The sequence below is a fragment of the Dasypus novemcinctus genome, chromosome X (assembly GCF_030445035.2).
Source record: "Dasypus novemcinctus isolate mDasNov1 chromosome X, mDasNov1.1.hap2, whole genome shotgun sequence".
Taxonomy (NCBI): Eukaryota; Metazoa; Chordata; class Mammalia; order Cingulata; family Dasypodidae; genus Dasypus; species Dasypus novemcinctus.
In genome coordinates this window covers 41,372,771-41,392,582 of record NC_080704.1, presented here as the reverse complement: position 1 = coordinate 41,392,582, position 19,812 = coordinate 41,372,771, and the positions used below count along the sequence as shown (strand labels likewise).

The following is a 19,812-nucleotide window of genomic DNA, read 5'->3' as shown; positions in this document are numbered from 1 at the left end:
GGAAAAATACAACTCATGTGACAATGGACTATGGTTAAAAACAATACTGTAATACTCATGCATGCATGCCACAGATGTACTGTGTTGATAATGGGGGAGTATGGAAAAAAGTGTCCTAAATATACTCTATGGTCCATGGTTAATAGTAATGATCTGATATTATATCATAATTTGTAACAAATATTCCACCACGGTGTGTCGTGTAGATGAATGGCTGTTGAAATAATTCTACACATGTGCATGATTGTTTTGTACATTCATAACTTCTGTAATAAAAATATATTTAAAAATAATATTAGGGTGGGTTGGGGGAAATACACCAAATGTAAGATATGGACTATAGTTAGTAGTAAGATTTTTGATGATATTCTTTCATAATTTGTAACAGATGTCTCATAAGAATGCAAGATGTTGGTGGTGGGGTGATATATAGGACACCTGTATGATGTTATACATGTTTGCTTTGTAAGTTCACAACTTTTCCTATATACATATTGTCTATAGATGTTCATGTATGAATGATATACTTCAATAAATTTTAAAAACTTAAAAAATAAAGCTGCTATAAGCGTTCTCATACAGGTCTTATTAAGACCTTCGGTTTTAATATCTCTTTTGTAAATACCTAGGAATGAAATTAGTGGTTCATATAACATTTGAATTGAGCACATTTTTATATGATTATTCTTTGGTGAAGTGTCTGTTCAGATCTTTTGGCTATTTTTAAAATTGGGTTGTTGTTTTCTTGTTATTGGACTTTGAGACTTCTTTATGTATTCTACATACACGAAATTTGTGAGATGTGATTTACAAACATTTTCTTGTGATTTGTAGCATGTTATTATTGCATTTTCTTAATATAAATTTCATCAAACATGAATTTTAATTTTAATAAAGCCCAATACATCAAATTTTTAAATTTGATGAATAATGCTTCTGATCGTATATCTAAAATATCTTTATCTAACTCAAGGTAACATTAATTTCTCCCATCTTTTCTTCTAGAACGTTATGGTTTTATATTTTACATTTAGGTCTATGGTCCATTTTGAGGTAATTTTAGTATGAGATATGAGGGATACATCAGGTTCATTTTTTGCAAATATATATCCAATAGCTGAAACACTATTTATTGAAAAACTATCTTTCCTCTGTTAAATTTCTTTTGTGCTTTTGTGAAAAAAATTTTGTCTGTATTTGTCTGGGTCTATTTCTGGGCTCTCTATTCTGCTCCATTGATCTCTGTGTCTATCCTTTCACCAAAAACACACAATCTTAATTACTCCAGCTTTTTAGACTTCCAAATTTCTTCTGCTTCTTAAAAATTATTTTTGCTATTCCATGAACTATTCTTTTCCATATACGTTATAACCAGGTTGTTGAATCTACAAAAAATGTCTAATGAGATTTTCATTAGGACTGTTTATAACTATAGATACAATGGAAACTCGTAACAATATTGAATCTTTCAACTGTTTTCAACAGTGTTTTATAGTTTTCAGCACATGTATCTTGCACATATTTTGTTAGGTTTGAAATTACATATTTCATTTTTGATGTTTTATTGTAATCTTTAACTTATGAATTTCAATTGATAAGTGTGAGTATTTAGAAATATATGTACATTTTTGGTATACTGGTCACATGTCCTATGACCTTGTTAAACTCATGTACTAGTTTTAAGAGCTTTTTTGTAGATTTTTCTACTTAAAAATCATGTCATATTCCAGCCCCTCCCTGAGGAGTGGAGGTATGAAGGAAATAAAACAATAGGAGGAAGCAATCTTTTTTAGGTTCTTTTTCAGCTGCGATGAGCTTTCATCAGGATCCTAAGGGTAGCAATATTTGCTATCCTTTTCCCCACAGATTAATGGTTTTTGTTCCATAGGAGCTATAAGAGATTGGGCAAATTGTTCGCCCTTCCACAGGTCTCCACTATGAGTGACACATTGAAATGATGCTCTTCAGTCTTTTCTGTGAGTCATCTGTGAGGACTATGGAGAAAAAAATCAACAAGACTATGCAGACCCCCTTATACCTGTGACCCCATGGGCCTCACATTCATTTCCTAGTGTATACTTCGCCCCTTCCAATTCACATAGCACCCTAATTCAACTTTTCTTACTGGTGTTCATCTGTATATACCATATGTAGACCATTGCAAGCATCTCATTTCTGCCTCTAAACTCCAGTCCCTACTTAGATTTGGGTCACATTATTGCTCTGCCACCTCAGCTTTCTGGGGGATTTAGGAAAAGCTGAGAATTAGCTGTTTGTCTGGATTTTATTGTTGTTGTAACAGTGAGAGCAAGTTATTTCTCGATCTCTGCTTCCCAGAGCCGAGATTTTATTCAACCCATCACAACCTGGGGGCTGCTTTGATATTATTTGTCAAACAGCAGTTGGCCTGGGCTGCTGAAATTTGACTCTCAATGACAAGAGGATGGCAACAACCCTCCAGAACAACGTTGGGAAGATGAAAGAGAGAAATAGCAAAGCTCTTCTTTGATCTCATCTCCCATGCTTATATCTTGTCTTTCATATCCCAGGCTGCAGCCAGGCCTTCACCAAGTTCTCCTCTGCTTTAGGTATGCCAAGGGTTTTCTCTCTTTTTATTGTAGTTCTTTTGATCTAGGCTACTCTCTCTTCTTTGAACATTTTTGTTTGAGTTATCTGCGGTTCTTTTACTTGGTATGTTTGTTTTTGTGGTTGAGCTGTGCTTTTTATATTCTCAGTACAAGCACCTTTTTTAATATATGATTTTACTTTTGCTGTGTCCATTGAGACGTTCATTTTTTATTCCATTAATAAAGTACATCACACTGATTGATAGTTGCATGTTAAACCAACTACTTCTGAAATTCAATATATTTTCTTTAATGCAGAAATCATCTTGCTTCAAAAAATAGTTGAATTACGGATATATGTGAAACTGTAACTATAAGATAATCCACATGACTCTGAAGTTCTGTATTGGATACATGGTACATTCCCATATGTGTTAGAGCATGGAAAACAATATTCTCATTGAAAAGTGAGTCACTTTTTAGTTATGGAATGGTTTCTGACCCATGTCTATGCCACAAATCTCTTAATTTGAACTTCCAAATAACTGATTCCAAGTATTAGTGTTACTATACCTTCTAACCAGTAAAAAAAAGATGAAACTATATCATTTAACATGCATAAAACCATTTTATATATAGCAAAACTATATGTTCTAAAACTTAGTTAATGTTTTATCAACACAATTAGGGAACACACAATAAATGCTTAGCAAAAATCGCAAGTACAGTGAGAATATGTATATTTAACTTATAAATTCTGTCAAAAATTGTTCAAATGGTAGTCTTTATGGTCTAATATGAAGTTTATAGGCCATAGGAGATCTAGAGCAGAAGTCATCAAATTCGTTCTCTATTTGATCAGACAGTAAACATTTTCATCTTTGCAGGCCATATTTTCTCTGTTGGAGCTACCGAACTCTGTCATTGTACCTATAGCTAATAAATAAATGAATAAGTGTGATTCTCTTCTAATAAAACACTATTAAAAATAGATAGCAATCCAAACTTGGCCTGCAGGCCACAGATGTCAATCCACGGACTATACAGCTACAAGGAAACTTCAGTTCTTCAATTATATTACAGCAGTAGGGAATCCAAAAGAATTTATTAATGTATTGATTTTGATGTACAGAATCTCAGTTGCAATTTTTTTTACTAGGAAATTTAAAAAATTAACTATAAAAAGAAGTATGAATTATTAGACTGCCATTTATGGAATAAGTATTTTAGATATGTTATGAGAAACAAATACTTCCTGGGTTGTAGGCTGGCAAGAATCCTAACTGCTCAGAAAATGTTGCCCAACAAATTTGTTATTCATAATTGCTCTAGTGCCCAAAGGAGAAAAACTGACTCAACCTTGGGTTTAAAGAAGGTATTCCAGAGAAGCTAAAGGCAGGTGGCCTGTAAGGTTATGTTTGCCCCAATGCCACATTCCTCTTGCAGTGAAGAATGCCTACAAATGAATAGTCATTATTTACAAAAAGGAAGGGGATCTGTAACATACAAGAGACATACAGCAGTTTACTGATACTAAGTCTCCATAAAAGATAGCATTAATTGAGTGATCAAATATGTGTGGAGAGCATAATATTTACTTGCTTTTTATAAGAAATAAATCAAAGGATATCTGTTAATCAAGTATCAGAAATTATTTGTTGTGAAACATATAATCTGTAGTGCTACTAATTACTACTGGGTCATTTGTTACTTTTGTTAATAGTATGTCAACAGAGGGAAGCAGACGTGGCCCAGTTAGACAGTTAGGGCATCTGTCTACCACATGGGAGGTCCGCAGTTCAAACTCCGTGCCTCCTTGACCCGTGTGCAGCTGGCCCATGAGCAGTGCTGATGCCCGCAAAGAGTGCCGTGCCACGCAGGGGTGTTCCCCGCATAGGGGAGCCCCACGCGCAAGGAGTGCGCCCCGTAAGGAAAGCCGCCCAGCATGAAAGAAAGTTCAGCCTGCCCAGGAATGGCGCCGCACACACAGAGAGCTGATACAACAAGATGTCGCAACAAAAAGAAACACAGATTCCTGTACCGCTGACAACAACAGAAGCGGACAAAGAAGAACACACAGCAAATAGACACAGAGAACAGACAACCAGGGTGGGGGGGGGAGGGGAAGAGAAATAAATAAATAAATAAATAAATAAATAAATAAATAAATAAATAAATAAATCTTTTTAAACAAATAGTATATCAACAGAAAAATATATTCCCAGGTTGCTCATAATGAACGTACAACTATCCCTTGGACAAGCATAAATAAAGATAACATGTTATTTTCTTTTTTTTTTTAGCTTTGTTTTTAGGGAGGTTTTGGATTGCAGAAGGGTTGCAACTGTGGCAGGGGAGAATCACTGGTGCAGGGTGTTGGTGATGGGGGGATATATGGGGAGGGGTGTACCTGGAGCATGCCTCCATGGCATATGATGTTCAAGTGGTCATGGGGTATTGTCCCTGTGGGTGGAGACCCACACAACCAAAGACACTGAATTTCCATCCTGGGAAGTCCTGTTACATTCTCTAACAGAGTAGCAAGAATGTCCCAAGTACCTGGGCAGTGCCTAGCAAAGGAGGACAGATCATTATGCCAGGTCCTTGATATTGATGGTTGTGCTTATGAACCTTTTCCTGTGAAATTGAAACATCCTGGTATTATATATTGCCTAAGAGGTACCTCCTGAAAACTTCCTTGTTGCTCAAATGTGTGCTCTCTCCAAGATAAACTAAGCAATATAAATGAACTACCACCCCCCACCTCCCACCCCCTCACCCCCTGGCATGGGATAAGCCCCCCTGGCATCAAGGGATTATTACCAAGAGCAAACTACTGATGCATATGGAAAAAGACCTAGACCAAAAGGGGGAAATATTAAATACAAATTAGTTTTTATGTCTAAGAAATTTCGAAGTGAATTGGGAGGTCATTCCAGAGGTTATGCTTATGCATGTCTCAACAGGATTTCATTGACTGCCTCAGTAAACAGTGCCTCAAACAGCGGGGTTCCTGAGGGCTCTACAGGCATCTAGACACTATAGACAGGACAGACAATCTCAGGAATTCATCACCCTGTCAGGGGGCCTTACTTTGGAATATATACTCCCCAATGTAACAGTGTTAGGATCATTTACAATTTTCCCTACACATGACTCTTCTGCCCCTTTTATTTGAACCTATAACTATCACTATACTCATTAAAATATGCCCCAGAGACTTAAATCTTTGGTCTCTATATGCCAGTTGAGCCCTGAATCTTAGCAAGGGTCTCAACACCTGCTCTCCAGTTCTTTGGACTCACCCAGGAAAACCAACAAAAGGATGATGGACCACACCCATCCTGAAAAACAGAAAGTATCTACAACTGCAAGCAAGACAGTTCTATCCATATGCTCCATGGGATCTATGTCCCCTCTCAATCACCATTCCAAAATCCTTAAGACTGAAGAATTAACAAACATAAGAGGGGATATAAAGGTAGTGGCCACCAGATGTTCTGAGGTGAAGAAGAGGGAAGAATAGATGTAACACGGCGCATTTCGTGGACATTGGAATTATCCAATGGATACAGGCCATTATACATTTTGTCAAAACCTGTAAAATTGTGCAGTGCAAAGTGTAAACTATAATGTAAACTATAGACCATGGTAGTAGCAATGTTTCAATATGTGTTCATCAACTGTCACAAATGTTCCACACTAACGAAAGATGTTGTTAATGGGGGAAAGTGTGGAAGGGGGAGGGGCTAGGACATATTGGAATCACCTATATTTTTGATGTAATATTTATATAATCTAAAGCTTTTTAAAAATAAAAAATTAGCTCAAAAAATCTGCAAGCTAGAGGAAAAAAAAAAAGTACGTTAACAGAAACTGATAATGCTTCCAGGCTGCTCATACTGAATGTATGACTAACCCTTGGACAAGCATAAATAAAGATGTCATTTATCATGACACAAGTGATTGTTCAAGTCATGGGCTTAGGGGTGATCATATTTCTGAATTACTGTGTTATTCTAATTTGAAAAAATTAACCAAATAGTGTATTTTGGTAATAACTTCAATATAATATTGTTTATCCAAGGAATAATTCTTAAGGGGAAATAAATACCTCAAGTGTTATTTTATATAAATAATAATAATAGATTCTATTAGTGTCAATTTAACAAGTGGCATGCTTTTTTTTTTGTGGCATGCTTTTAAAACACCTCATCATTAAAATTTCTATTAGAAATATTACATTTTAAGCAAATTTACATTTTATAGAAGTTAGTTAAATGGGATCGATAAGTAATACAATAAATATAAAATATTGCCTATTATTTTATTATAACCTTTAACCTATAAATTACTTGAAACTAGAAACCAGTTTTTGTAGAAAAAAATCAAATCAGGAAATATTGATACACGGAATGTTAAACATATAGATCAGCTGTGTAACAGAGCAGATATCCTGTACAATGCACTTGAAACTAACAACTGAAAATGCTTTCTAAAATATAAAAAGCAGATTTTTAAATGCAACATTAAGCTGGAAAGAAAGTAAATAATCTTCAGTCCTAAGGTGATGATTGCTATGGAATAAGACTGATTTGAAAAGAAGAAACAAATGAATTGAAAATTTTTTTTAAATTGCAAAAATTACATACAAGGGAACAGATAAAATAATTTATGAATAATATGAAAAATTTAATGAAATTAATTAATTCCATGAAAATATAAGTAACAAAATCTCATTTAAATGGAATTAGAAAATAAGAATAAAACTATAACAATTAAATTTGATTTAATTGTTTTCAATTATTCAACAAAGGAACCAACTGGCTCAGATGGTTTTTTTTACCAGCGAACTAACTCTACAAACTTCAAGAAATGAACAATGTGAGTCTCATATGAACTCTTTCAGAGGCTATAAAAGATGGAATGTTCTCTAGATAATTTTATGAGGTTAGTGTGAACTTAATAGCAAAACTATTCAAAAATACAAAATAATATAGGCACTATAATTTATGCAAATTAAAGAAAAATTAAAACATGAATAAACCAATTTTAACAAGGTATTTAAAAAAACAATTAGCTATGAGAGAAAAATTGATTTTGCACCAGGAATTCAAGTTTTGTTTACCATTTAAAATCCATTTTATTCCACATATATGGTGATTAGGAGATTTAAAACATGAAATTCAGTATAATTCTTTATGAAATTCTTATCATTACAAATGCAAAAATTTTCAGTACTAAGGAAACTGAACCCTACAATGTATAAAAAAGTATTATGTATCACAAAAAAGTGGGATTTTCCCCAAGAATGCAAGTTTATTTTAACATCTGAAAATCAATCATGCCAAGCACTGTATTAAAAGAATGGAGGACATTAAAACATCTGAATAGATGCAGAAAAAGCATTTGACAAAATCCAACACTCTTTCATAATAAAATCACTCAGCTCACTATGCATAGAAGGGAAATTTCTCAGTTCAATAAAGGGAAATCACAAAAAAAGACAGGACTTGTAACATACTTAACGGTGAATGACCGAATGCTTTCCCCCCACCCCCCATAATATCAGAAACAATACATGGATGTCTGTTCTTGCCTACTGGATGTTCTAGCCATGACAATTAAGGATGAAAAAGAGAGATAAAAGGCATTCAGATTTTAAAGGAAGAACTAAAGCCATCTCTGTTTGCAGATGGCATGATTTTATATAGAGAAAATCTTAAGGAATACACAAAAAACCCTTAGAACTAATAAACAGGTTCTGAAAGTTTGAAGGATATAAGATCAATAAACAAAAATCAAGTGCATTTATAAACACTAGCAATGAACAATCCCAAATAAAATTAATAAAACGCTACCATTTGCAATAGCATCAAAAACAATAAAATATCTAGAATTATATTTAACAAAATAAATGTAAGACTTACACACTAAGAATTACGGAACACTGTTGAGAGAAAATAAAGAACATCTAAAGAAATGGAAAAATCACATGTATATGTATCAAAAGAGTTAATATTGATAAAATGACAATACCCTCAAAATTTATGTAGTTTCAATGCAATCCCTACCAAAATCTCAGCTACTTTATTTGCAGAATATTGCATGGTGGTCCTAAAATTCATATACGATTCAAGGGTCCCTGGATAACCAATATAACCTTGAAAAAAAAAAGTTGGAAGACTCACACCTCCCAATTTCAAAACTTACTACAAAGGTACAGTAATAAAGATAGTGTAGTACTGGCATAGGGGCAGGCAGATTAATCAGTGGGATAGAACTGAGAACTGAGAAATGCACCATTATGTTTTTGGTCAACTGATTTTTCATAAGGGTGAAAGAATAGATTCATTGGGAAAATGATAGTATTTTTTAATGCTGCTGGGACAATTGTATATTCACATACGAAAGTGAAATGGGATGTCTCCCTTACATCATATACAAAAATTAACTAAAATGGATAGTAAACATAAATGTAAGGGCTTAAATTTCAAAACTCTTGAAGGAAAACAAAGGTGTAAATCATGACTTTGGTTTCTTACAAAAAACACAAGAGGCAAAAGTAAAAAGAAGGATCAATTAGCTTTATTAGATTTCAAAATTAAAACTTTTGTACTTTGAAGAATATCATTGAGAAAATCAAAAGACAACCCATAAAATGGGGGAAAATATTTTCAAATCATATATATGATAAGGGGTGTATGTCCAAAATATATAAACAACACTCACAACTCAACAATAAAAAGGATAAATAAACCATTCTGATAAAAGGGGGCAAGGATTAAATAGACTTTTCCACCAAAATGACATGGAAATGGCCAATAAGCACATGAAAAAGTGCTCAACATCATTAGTCACTAGGGAAACAATGCATAGCAAACCGAAATGAGATACCACTTCACACCCAACAAAAAGATACTACAATCAAAAAGACAGACAACAAGTGTTGGTAAGGATGTATAGAAATTGAATCCTCATACATTGATGATAGGAATATAAAATGGTGCATCCACTTTGGAAAAGAACTTGAAAGTTCCTCAAAATGTTAAACATTTAGCTATCATATGACCCAGAAATACCACTCTTAGGTAATACTCCATAAAAATAAAAATACATACCCTCAAAAAAGTTTTACATGTATGTTCATAGAAGCATTATTTTAAGAGCTAAAATATAAAAACATCTTACCTGTCCATCAGCTGATTAATGGGTGAAAAATGTGGTACTGCCACGCAATGGAATATTGCCTGGCAATGAAAAGGCGTGAAGTAATGATATATGCAAATTTGGATGAACTTTGAAAATATTATGCTAAGTGAAAGAAACCAATCATAAAGACCAATAATTGTATTACTGCACTTATATGAAATTTCCAAATGTGGCATATCCATAGAGACAGAAGGTAGATTAATATTTATCTACGAGTGTTGGAATAAAAAGTAACCACTAATAGGAAATTTCATCAGAAGATAATGAAAAAATTCTAAAATTAGACTGTGATATATTTGTACAACTCTTATCAATATATTGAAAATGATTTATCTGTTCACCTTATTAGGAGAATTTCATGGTATGGGAATCAGATTTTAATAAGGCTGTTAAAATACACTTACCATACAACTCAGCAATTCTACTCCTAAGTATTTCCTCAGAGAAATCAAAATGGATTTCAGTAGAAAGACTTGTATATAAATGTTCACAGCAATTTTATTCATAATAGCTTCAAAATAGAAACAATATCTATTAATGGCACAAATGTTTATCAGTCAGCTAAGGAATAGATAAACATACTATGGAATAATACCCAACAATAAAAAGAAAAAAGCTGTCAATAAATTCAAGAACATTCAATAAAGTTAACAAACTTAAGACCAACAACTCTCCTCTCTCCAAAAACAGACTTCTCCCTTTGTACTCTTCAGCATCAGCCATTTTATAGCCTTAAGGAACTTGGCATGGATTTCTTGGTTCTTGACTTTTAAGACGTCAGTCAATGCCAAGTCAGTCAACATTCTGGTCTCACTGCTAAATTCAAGTGTGCTAGTTGGGTGTCTGATCTCTGGCTACTCCAACTCATTGAATTGCTTCTGCCAGAACAAATACTGATTTTATCACAGCAGTCTACAGCTCTGTCATCTCTCATGTCTTTCCAAGGCCAACAAAATGAAGGTCTAAAATATCTATCTGACATTCATAGCCCTAGATGGTTGGGCCCCCTTGCCAACTCTTTCCTATGTTATTATTCGTTACTCCATGACATGTTTTCCTCTAGCAGGCTAGTCCCTCACCTTGTCATGTCCCTTTTTTCTCCACCTTTGCTGAGAAATTCTAATGAGGGAAACATGGCAGACCTGGCTCAACTGAGGTCAGACATTATATACACATGAGCAGACATCGTTTAGAAAGAGATTTTCATGCTGGCTCCACTACTAAGCTCTCAAGGTTTTGGGGAAACCCACAAACAACTTAAAATGCTTTCTGTGATGTTTCTGTCAGCCTACTCAAGGGCAGAATGCCCAGAAAGACAACACTACCAGCTGCCAACCCATCAGTTTACCCCAAAAAAAATATGCAAGAAAGGCCACTCTTTTTTCCCTGCTGTGTTTTTTCTCTTGCCTCTCCCCTGTATTATTTAATAGCTTTTCTCTGCCTGTGTTAGATGAAGTCAAACTACTTATTGGTTTTCCTTGAATACAAGTAAACAGTGTGATGATAATAACCTACAGATCTCTGAATTATTCTTTGACATTCCACATCCTATTTCTCGCTTTTTCTTTTTTAGATCTACTCTTCAAGCTCCGTCTTCAAGAGACCTCCTCCAACCTTTCCCATCCATACTGATCATATCCATTCTCTAAATTACTTTAGTACTTATCATTTCTACCACTTTCTCTGAAGACTTAAGAAATATACAGTCTTGAATGACCTCTTAGCAGTTTCCTGTTTACAGTTAATTCTATGACTGGATTGCAAACAACAGGGATCATAAATCCAGTCTTAAATTCTTTTTGTATCCATCTCATCAGTTGACACAGTGTTATCCAAACAATCAAAGCATAAGGAAAGGTTTATGATGCAATTGTTATTTTTAATATTCTCTTTCCTCAGCCTGAAGTATTCTTCTTTCATGATCTTCTTTCTTTACCTGATTTCTATGTGACTACCTTTCTTCATTCCCTCCCTATTCATCTCTGTTGCTCACTCACTTGCTTTTGTTGTTGCTCCTTCATGAAATTATCCTCTTCAACTATCCAACTATCTCGCATTGCATTAACTCTAGAATTTTTCCTTGGCTTTTATCAAATGACTCTCAAACCCATGCATATAATTTCAACCTCATCTCTACCTATTTAAATGTCACTGTGTAACTCAGTCTCCCATTGGCATTTCCAGTTCTATATGGTCAAAATGGAGCTCATCATATTTAGACCCAGGTCAACTTGTTCTTTTTCTCTTCACTGTGACTTGGACCAGAAATCACAAACACATCTTTGAATCTTCCTCATGTCCAGCATCGAATCAGTAGTCAGGCTTTATAGTTTCTCCCCTTACAATTGAGTATGCATTGGTTTACTATTTTCTATCCTGAGTGTTACCATCAACCCCATGTCAATATATACTCACCTGTTTAGTAATGTTAAACTGCTTGCCAAACACATTTCCAATTTCCCCTTTGTACTATTGCTGGACAAGGTCCCTTATAGTCCGAATTTTCTGTATCTTTCTATTAATAATGAGTTACGGAAAACACTCTTCAGCACCCTCAACAGTTTGGTATTAACTAACCTTTTGAATCTTATCTCTCACTATTTCCCATATTTGTGAAATGTCTTAGCCAATCTTTATTCTAAGCTGCCCTTTGATTGTGATCCAAGCATAGTCACCTCTGGCTCTTATATTTATTTTTCTACCTCAAATGATTTCTGCGTTTTCCCTACATGTCAAAATCCTACCAAGTTCCCCCTCAGATATTTCCAGCGGCAGGAAGCTCTTCTTTAATCCTAGAATTCCTTGTTTCTACTCTTACCACGTTCATTGTATGTCTGTATATTATATTTTTGAGGTAAATGTTTCATCCTTGGGTTTTTTTTCCCCCTGGAAGGGTGTTTGGAGAGAGAAATCAACCTATTAATTTTTCTTGACTCTTTAGGACCTTCCATAGTTCTTCATATATGGAAAGTTTTATTGTGTTTAAAGAGATGTTAAATGAATTCTAGAAGAATGGATGATAAATGTACTGTACTTCCTAAGGAAGATAAGAGAGTGTTTGTCAAAAGAATGACGTAGAGGGGAAAATTAAAAGGAACAGGGACATGAAGTTGGAGAGCATCTCTTGATCCACCAAATTGAATGTGTGGCTAAATCAATTATACCAGTGTATTTAAGGCAAATAAGAGATGGAGAGAGAAGATGTAGAGACAGTAGATTTGTTAGATGCAGGTAGTGCTTGGTTTCTTATAGCACACTTGTGACCAAGTGTTCCTGAGCTTTCTGTCATCAGTATAGGCCTTTACTTTAGCAGGTAGCCCTAACTCCAGCTGTTTTTAATCATTACTTAAAAAAGGTTTACCAGCAGTGCAAGGTATTGGTGGTAGGGTGAGTTATGAGAGTCCTGTATGATATTATATATGTTTGTTTTGTAAGTTCACAACTATTTTGATACACTTAGTGTTTATGTATGTTTATGTATGAGTGATATACTTCAAAAAATTTTTTTAAAAATAAACAAAAATATATTCCATCCTCAAAATTTCTGCAGAATAGGATATCTCTATAGTGATTTGTCCCTATTGCCTTTAGGGAATTAGATATCCACTTTTCTCCCCAGAGTACTGTGTAGCCTCAATTCCTTTAACAAGGGAACTGATGAGCACCTTGATTGCAAAGGAAATTTTAAACCCTTCCCCCCTCAATTCTTCTTTTGTAAGAAAAGAAATTAATTTCTCCTCCTATCATGAAACACAGAACACAAGCACAGGCTAAGGGAGATTATCAGCAGAGCAAAACCACCAGTAATATTAGTAATATTAGTGGTTAAATGAGGATAAGTAAGGGATTTGGAGAGAGAGGGGAAGGGATCACTCCACCATATCCAGGGGAAAAGTGGTTCTCAACCTTTAATGTACACAAGAATGCCATGGTAAAAGGGAGATTACCAGGTTATAGGCCCAGAAATTCTAGTTTAGTTCATCACAGGTAGAACTTGAGGATATACATTTTAACAGGCATCTTCATGAGACTCTGTGACTGAAGTATATGTTGTACATTTTGAGTTAAATTATTACTCTCACAGATTTGGCCTTGTGCTAATTCTCAGTCAGCTCCCACCAAGGCAAGGAGGTATATTTCAATAATAAAAACCATTCTATTTATATGCAGACACACCATAGATTTATTTTTAAGCTTTCCTCTAAGAAGTACATTAAAGTCAAGTATAATAAGATCCTTCATCTGTACAATCAAAATCACCTTCAGTAATTTTTTTAAAGGTTCTATGTGGTTATGACTTGAAATAAGAAGAGATAAGCCTGATGCTAGCCGAGTATCTGATTTTACTTTAAGTCATTGGAACTATATTTGATTTTTTGCCAAGCAGAAAGTTTTGTACAGAAACAGGCTTCATGCTAGTCCATTACTCTTTAAAGTGCACACTGAACAAAAATTCTGAACTAGAGAGACACTTTATTTTGTATGGAAATACATGGCATCTCTTACTGACATTTCACCAATACACCTATGTTCTTTAATGAGCACACAGTAAATAGTAAATGTATTTTAATGATATATATATTGAAATTTATGTTGGAACTGAAACAATTCTGGCTGTGAATAAATGTTTACCTAACAAATATGACAGGGCCTGTACCAAAATAAATCATTTGACAAGAGAGAGGATGGGGAGACAGAGATAGAAACAGTGACTGAGATTTGTTCCAACTATAAATAAAATGTCAGAATTATTTTGTTTCTGTCACTACAAAGAAAACTACAGATTTATCTCTTATTACATGCAGTTATTCTTTAAAAATCTGTGATGAATCAATTTTTGTGAGGAGAATCATGTTTTATGTGCAAAGAGATGCTATGAAAATGACTAGTAAAAATAATAGTCATCCCAATTTTATATTATATATTTTTCTATATAAATCCATATTTTAAATTTCATCTTTTTTTCAAAGTTAACCTTGCCTGTAATATCTCTTCCTCCATATACTGATAGTCTCAACAGTGATAAATTTTAAATGTCATCATGGTGATGCCAACTTCAAGTCCTATGGCTTGATAAACAACACATGCCATGATAAATTCTAATCCAACACTTACTCATCACAGATAATTTTCTGAGAAAGTACCTTACCAAATAATGTCAAATTGTTTGATGTTTATAGTATTTTTAATGCTAGAAGTAAAAATTTCCCTACAGAGGTTTATTTGAACATAATGTTCCAAGTGTTGTGACTAAGAATTTGTAGGTAGAGAGCTTACCACAGCACCAAACAGTTAGCAAATATTCCAGGCATTTTGGCATTTTTTTAAATGTTGCTAATGGCAAACTAATAAAGTCACTGAGATTAAGGACCTAGATTCTTGTTGGGGGTAGGAACAAGTAGAAAACATGTCATAACTATATGGCAAATAGTATAATAGGCTTATTTAAGGTGTATTATGACCTAGTCTCCAGTTCATTGAACTTGCCCAGGACAACTAACAAAAGGGTATCCCCATCCCATAAAACAAGAGAGTATCTACAACTGCAAGCAAGAAAGTTCCATCCTACTGATATGGGATGTTATTGACAGGATATATATGGTTGACAGGGAGTTATACAGGGCATATGCCCAGGGTATATGGTAATGTCTATATATACTCATAGTGGAAACAATTAAAAACAACAGCTGGGGGGGTACTGGGCTCCTGGTCGGGGGGTCACTGTTGTGGGCCCTGGGAGAGCAGCGGCAGTCCTCCAGGTGCAATGGCAAGAACCAGGAAGGAAGGAGGGCCCAACAGTGGGCTCTTGATACTAATGGCTACACTTTTGAGCCTATGCACCTGCAATAAGAACAAGGCCTAGAGTAGCATTGTGCCTGGGGGTTTCCTCCTGACAGCCTTCATGTTACTCAAATGTGGCCACTCTCACAGCCAAACTCAGCGTGTAGATGTGATGCATTCCCCCCAGCGTGGGACACGACACCCGGGGATGAGCCTCCCTGGCACCGAGAGATCACTACCACATACCAGCTGAAGAAGCAACTAGAAAATGACCTTGAATTAAAGATTCAATGCGGAACAGCAGAATATACCTGTCTACATATAATAACATGACTTCGGGAAGCGGTTTGACCTAATGTAAGGGGGAAATGGAAAGGAGAAATGAGATTATAAGGCTGTGAGTCTCTAAAAAAGAGTCTGGAGGTTGTCAGAAGGAATACCCCTATGTACAACTGAACAGAGTCTAAGAGACAGATAAGGTAGATACAACCCCAGGTATTGGTTCTTTTGAGGGATAAAGAGACCCACGGGTTCTATGGTCATGGCAGAAGGGGTTCACTGCCATGACAGATGGCCCTTCTTTGGAGCTGGTGTTTCTGCGTGATGGAAATGGACTCAGAGGGGATCTCTTTTCACAAGACTTGCATGCTACTTTATTGGAATTGTAGTTGGTGCTGAGTTTAAGATATATGTAGGGGATTTGAATCTCTGGACTGATAATATGACACCCAGGCCCAGAGCCTCAACAGACTTCAGCTCCTACACTTTGACTTATTGGACTTACTCCACTCAGCTAACATGGAGTTGAAGAAGGTCAACCACCACAACATGGAGCCTAGAGTGTCTACAACTAGAAGCGGGAAGAGTGCATCCAGTACCCATGTGGAATCTAAGCCCTCACTTGACATAGGTGTGCAATGGACACAACCAATCCAATGTCCACAGAGGAAATGTGAAATGGGTGTGGGAACGGTAGCCATGGGGGCTGCTGGGTGTGGGGAACGGGAGGAAGAGATGAGATGTGGAGGCGTTTTCGGGACGTGGAGTTGTCCTGGATAGTGATAGTGCTTCACGGACAATTACGGGACACTGTAGATCCCCCCAGGGCCCACTGGATGCAACATGAGAGAGTCTGGGCTATGATGTGGACCATTGACTATGGGGTGCAGTGATGCTCAGAGATGAACTTACCAGGTGCAATGGATGTATCACGATGATGGGAGAGAGTGTTGCTGTGGGGGGAGTGGGGGGGCGGGGGCGGTGGGGTTGAATGGGACCTCATATATATTTTTTTAATGTAATTAAAAAATAATAATAATAAATAAATATTTAAAAAAAAAAAAAAAGAAAGAAAGTTCCATCCATATGCCCCATGGGATCTAAGACCCTCTCAGTCAGAAACAGAATGGGAATCACCATCCCAAAATCCTCGAGATTGAGGAATGAACAAACATAAGGGGGGAATGCAACTATGGACCAAAGTGGACTTCTGATTATTCTAGCAATGGAAGAAATTGTATCACTGATATAAATGAACTGGCCACCAGAAGTATTTGGGGGAGAAGGAAGAATAAGTGTAACATGGGGCATTTTAGGGACATTGGAATTATCCTATATGACATTGCAATAACAGATATAGGCCATTATACATTTTATCAAAACCTATAAAATTGTGCAGTGCAAAGTGCAAACTATAATGTAACTATAGACCATGGTCAGTACCAGTGCTTCAATGTGCTCATGAATTGTAACAAATGTACCACACTAATGAAAGATGTTGTTAATGGGGGAGAGTCTGGGAGGGGAAGGGAGAGGGGTATATGGGAATCCCCTATATTTTTTATGTAATATTTATTTACTCTAAAGCATCCTTAAAAATGTTTTAAAGTATTTTAAGGTAGGACCAAATAAAGGCACATAAGTTAGTTTGGAGAAAATTGTAGGAAGGCTTCCTAGATGAGTTAACAACAAGGATGAGACCTGATTTTAGACAGGATGAAGAGACAGGAAAAGGGAATCTAGCCCAAGAGAAAAGCACTGCCATTTAGATGGGTGAAAGAAACAGGGCCTATTCAATAGTTCATAGAGGTGGCATTTAATATGCAAATATGAATGTATAGAGGCATGAGTATAAATGGTGGTAGATCATCAGGCTAATAGGAAATCAATAGAAGATTTTAAGCAGGGGCTTGAGGTGATCAAATTTGTATTTTTGGAAGAACCACATATGACTGTGTGGGCAATGGTGAGCAAATTGTAAGATTGGATGTGGTTGTAGCTTGATGAGGCTACAGAGATGGCAGTGATCCATGACAGAAAATTAGACGTAGAACTAAAAAAAGTAGGTGGACTCAACAGATAATTTGGAAGTGTGATCAAAAGTAATTGGTGATTGGTGATTAATTAGATTCAAGGATTAGGGATGTCAAGATATTTGATCAGTTAAATCTGAGTTGTTCATGAGACATCTAAGTGGATAGATCCAGGAAGTAATAAGATATATAAGCTTGGATCTGAGGAGTTAGGTCTTAGGTAAAGAAATGGATGTGGGAATCATTAGAGGGGTAGTGTGGCCAAGGTACAAAGAGGGTGTGGAGCAAAGATACAAAAAGACAAGTCTCAACGAACAGAAGGGGAGAAACCCTCAGCAGAGAATGCTGAGGAGTGAGATGAGAGCTAAAGGGAAAACCAGAAGATCCTTTAGCTAGTGTACAAAGGTCAGAAGGGAAATCTAAGGATAAAGGGAGTTACACAACAGGGAACATAGGATGTTTCCATTTAGAATCTAAACAACCCACTGCTCGAAAGGTTTGCATTTTCTAAGAAGAAGACACAATAAGTAGTAGCTTTAGGAAATACCTATAATCAAGATCAAAGAGGTCATTCTCCAAGTAGATACATGTGAATATATACATATATATATACACACACACATACATACATACATACATATAGGAGTGGAGAATCAAGAACATATAAAGATACAAGATGAAAAGAATTAAGAAATAAGTGAAAAATGATGGAAATTTAAGTTAAATAGTTTAATAGAGGACAGTAATTTTGGGAAAAGGAAAAAGACTGTATAGAGTCATGAATGAAGGAAAATAATAACAGAGAAGAGAGAATGGGTGATATAAAAAGAGCAGAACAAGTCATGCCAATGGTGTACCCCAGAGAATCCAAACAGAAGTCTGTGAAGAGACCTATTTTTTGAGTAATCGCATTCTCAAGGGTAAAAGTATAATATCGGACAGCATAATAAGCTGCTGGCTTGTTTCTGTTTCTTAGTCATTCAGGATTTTAGTCTGTTTTAAATACCTGAAACTTATTTTTTCTGCTTTAACTATCCAACCATACATTCAGCCATCAATTATTTCACAGATATTCCTTTACTTGGCACCTTCAATGTGCCCTTGTGGGACTTTAAATCCTGGTGTGAAACATAAGGACATATCCTGTATTCAAAATAATTAGAACAGTTGAGCATTATCTTAAATTATAAGAGATCTTGAAATCTAGGCAAGTGTCTATTAAAAAGACAAATACTATCTTAGAGAACTTTCAGTTTACTGAAGGCGATAGATTTTTCAGAGAGATTTCATCCACTACTAGAATTTACAGGTCACCACACCTGTCTTACGAAATTGTTTTTTAAAGGGGAAAACATATAGAAATGTAACTGATGAACACATACCATTCCGCAGATAATTTAAAAGCAAGAAAGTAACCGCTCTTTGGGGGTACTCCCAACCTAATTTTTTGCAGACTTTAATATGCCTCAGAATCCCCTAGAGGACTTGCTAAAACAGATTGTTGGGGACCACACCCCAAGTTTCTCATTCCACCAATCCAAGACACAGCGCTATCACTCTATCCTCTGCTACATCACTGGACTGCATTGTAAGCACAGTCAGACTTTACCAATGGGACTGGGATAAGTAAAGTAAGTCGAAATTTGGGGAGGTAAATATCTGGTGCATTGAGTGTGTTTTTTTCCTTGGTCCAAGTTAGCCGAAGTTAAACCTTTCTCACGGCTTCTACTCATGGAATGATCCACTTATTAACCTTCCATCCTGTACTCAGGTAAATGCTGACATGGAAAGTATTCTCTCACCTCAGCCATTCAACCCCAGCCCCCACATTTATACCAGAATATACAAAATGGTAATTTAATACATATTCAATGATCTGAAACAGGGTAGAAAAATGTATAAAACTGCATGTATCTGTTTAATCACACATTTACTTAATC

The 19,812-nt window shown here is 35.7% G+C and overlaps 1 protein-coding gene across 1 annotated transcript in view; it reads right to left on the bottom strand.

Annotated features, from left to right (window-relative positions):
• CFAP47 (cilia and flagella associated protein 47) overlaps nucleotides 1-19,812 on the bottom strand; it is a 477,175-nt gene that overhangs the window by 277,219 nt on the left and 180,144 nt on the right. Inside the window, exon 34 of the mRNA XM_071213189.1 lies at nucleotides 11,484-11,486. Coding sequence (XP_071069290.1) covers nucleotides 11,484-11,486 — 3 coding nt within the window. The remainder of the gene's footprint in view (nucleotides 1-11,483; nucleotides 11,487-19,812) is intronic.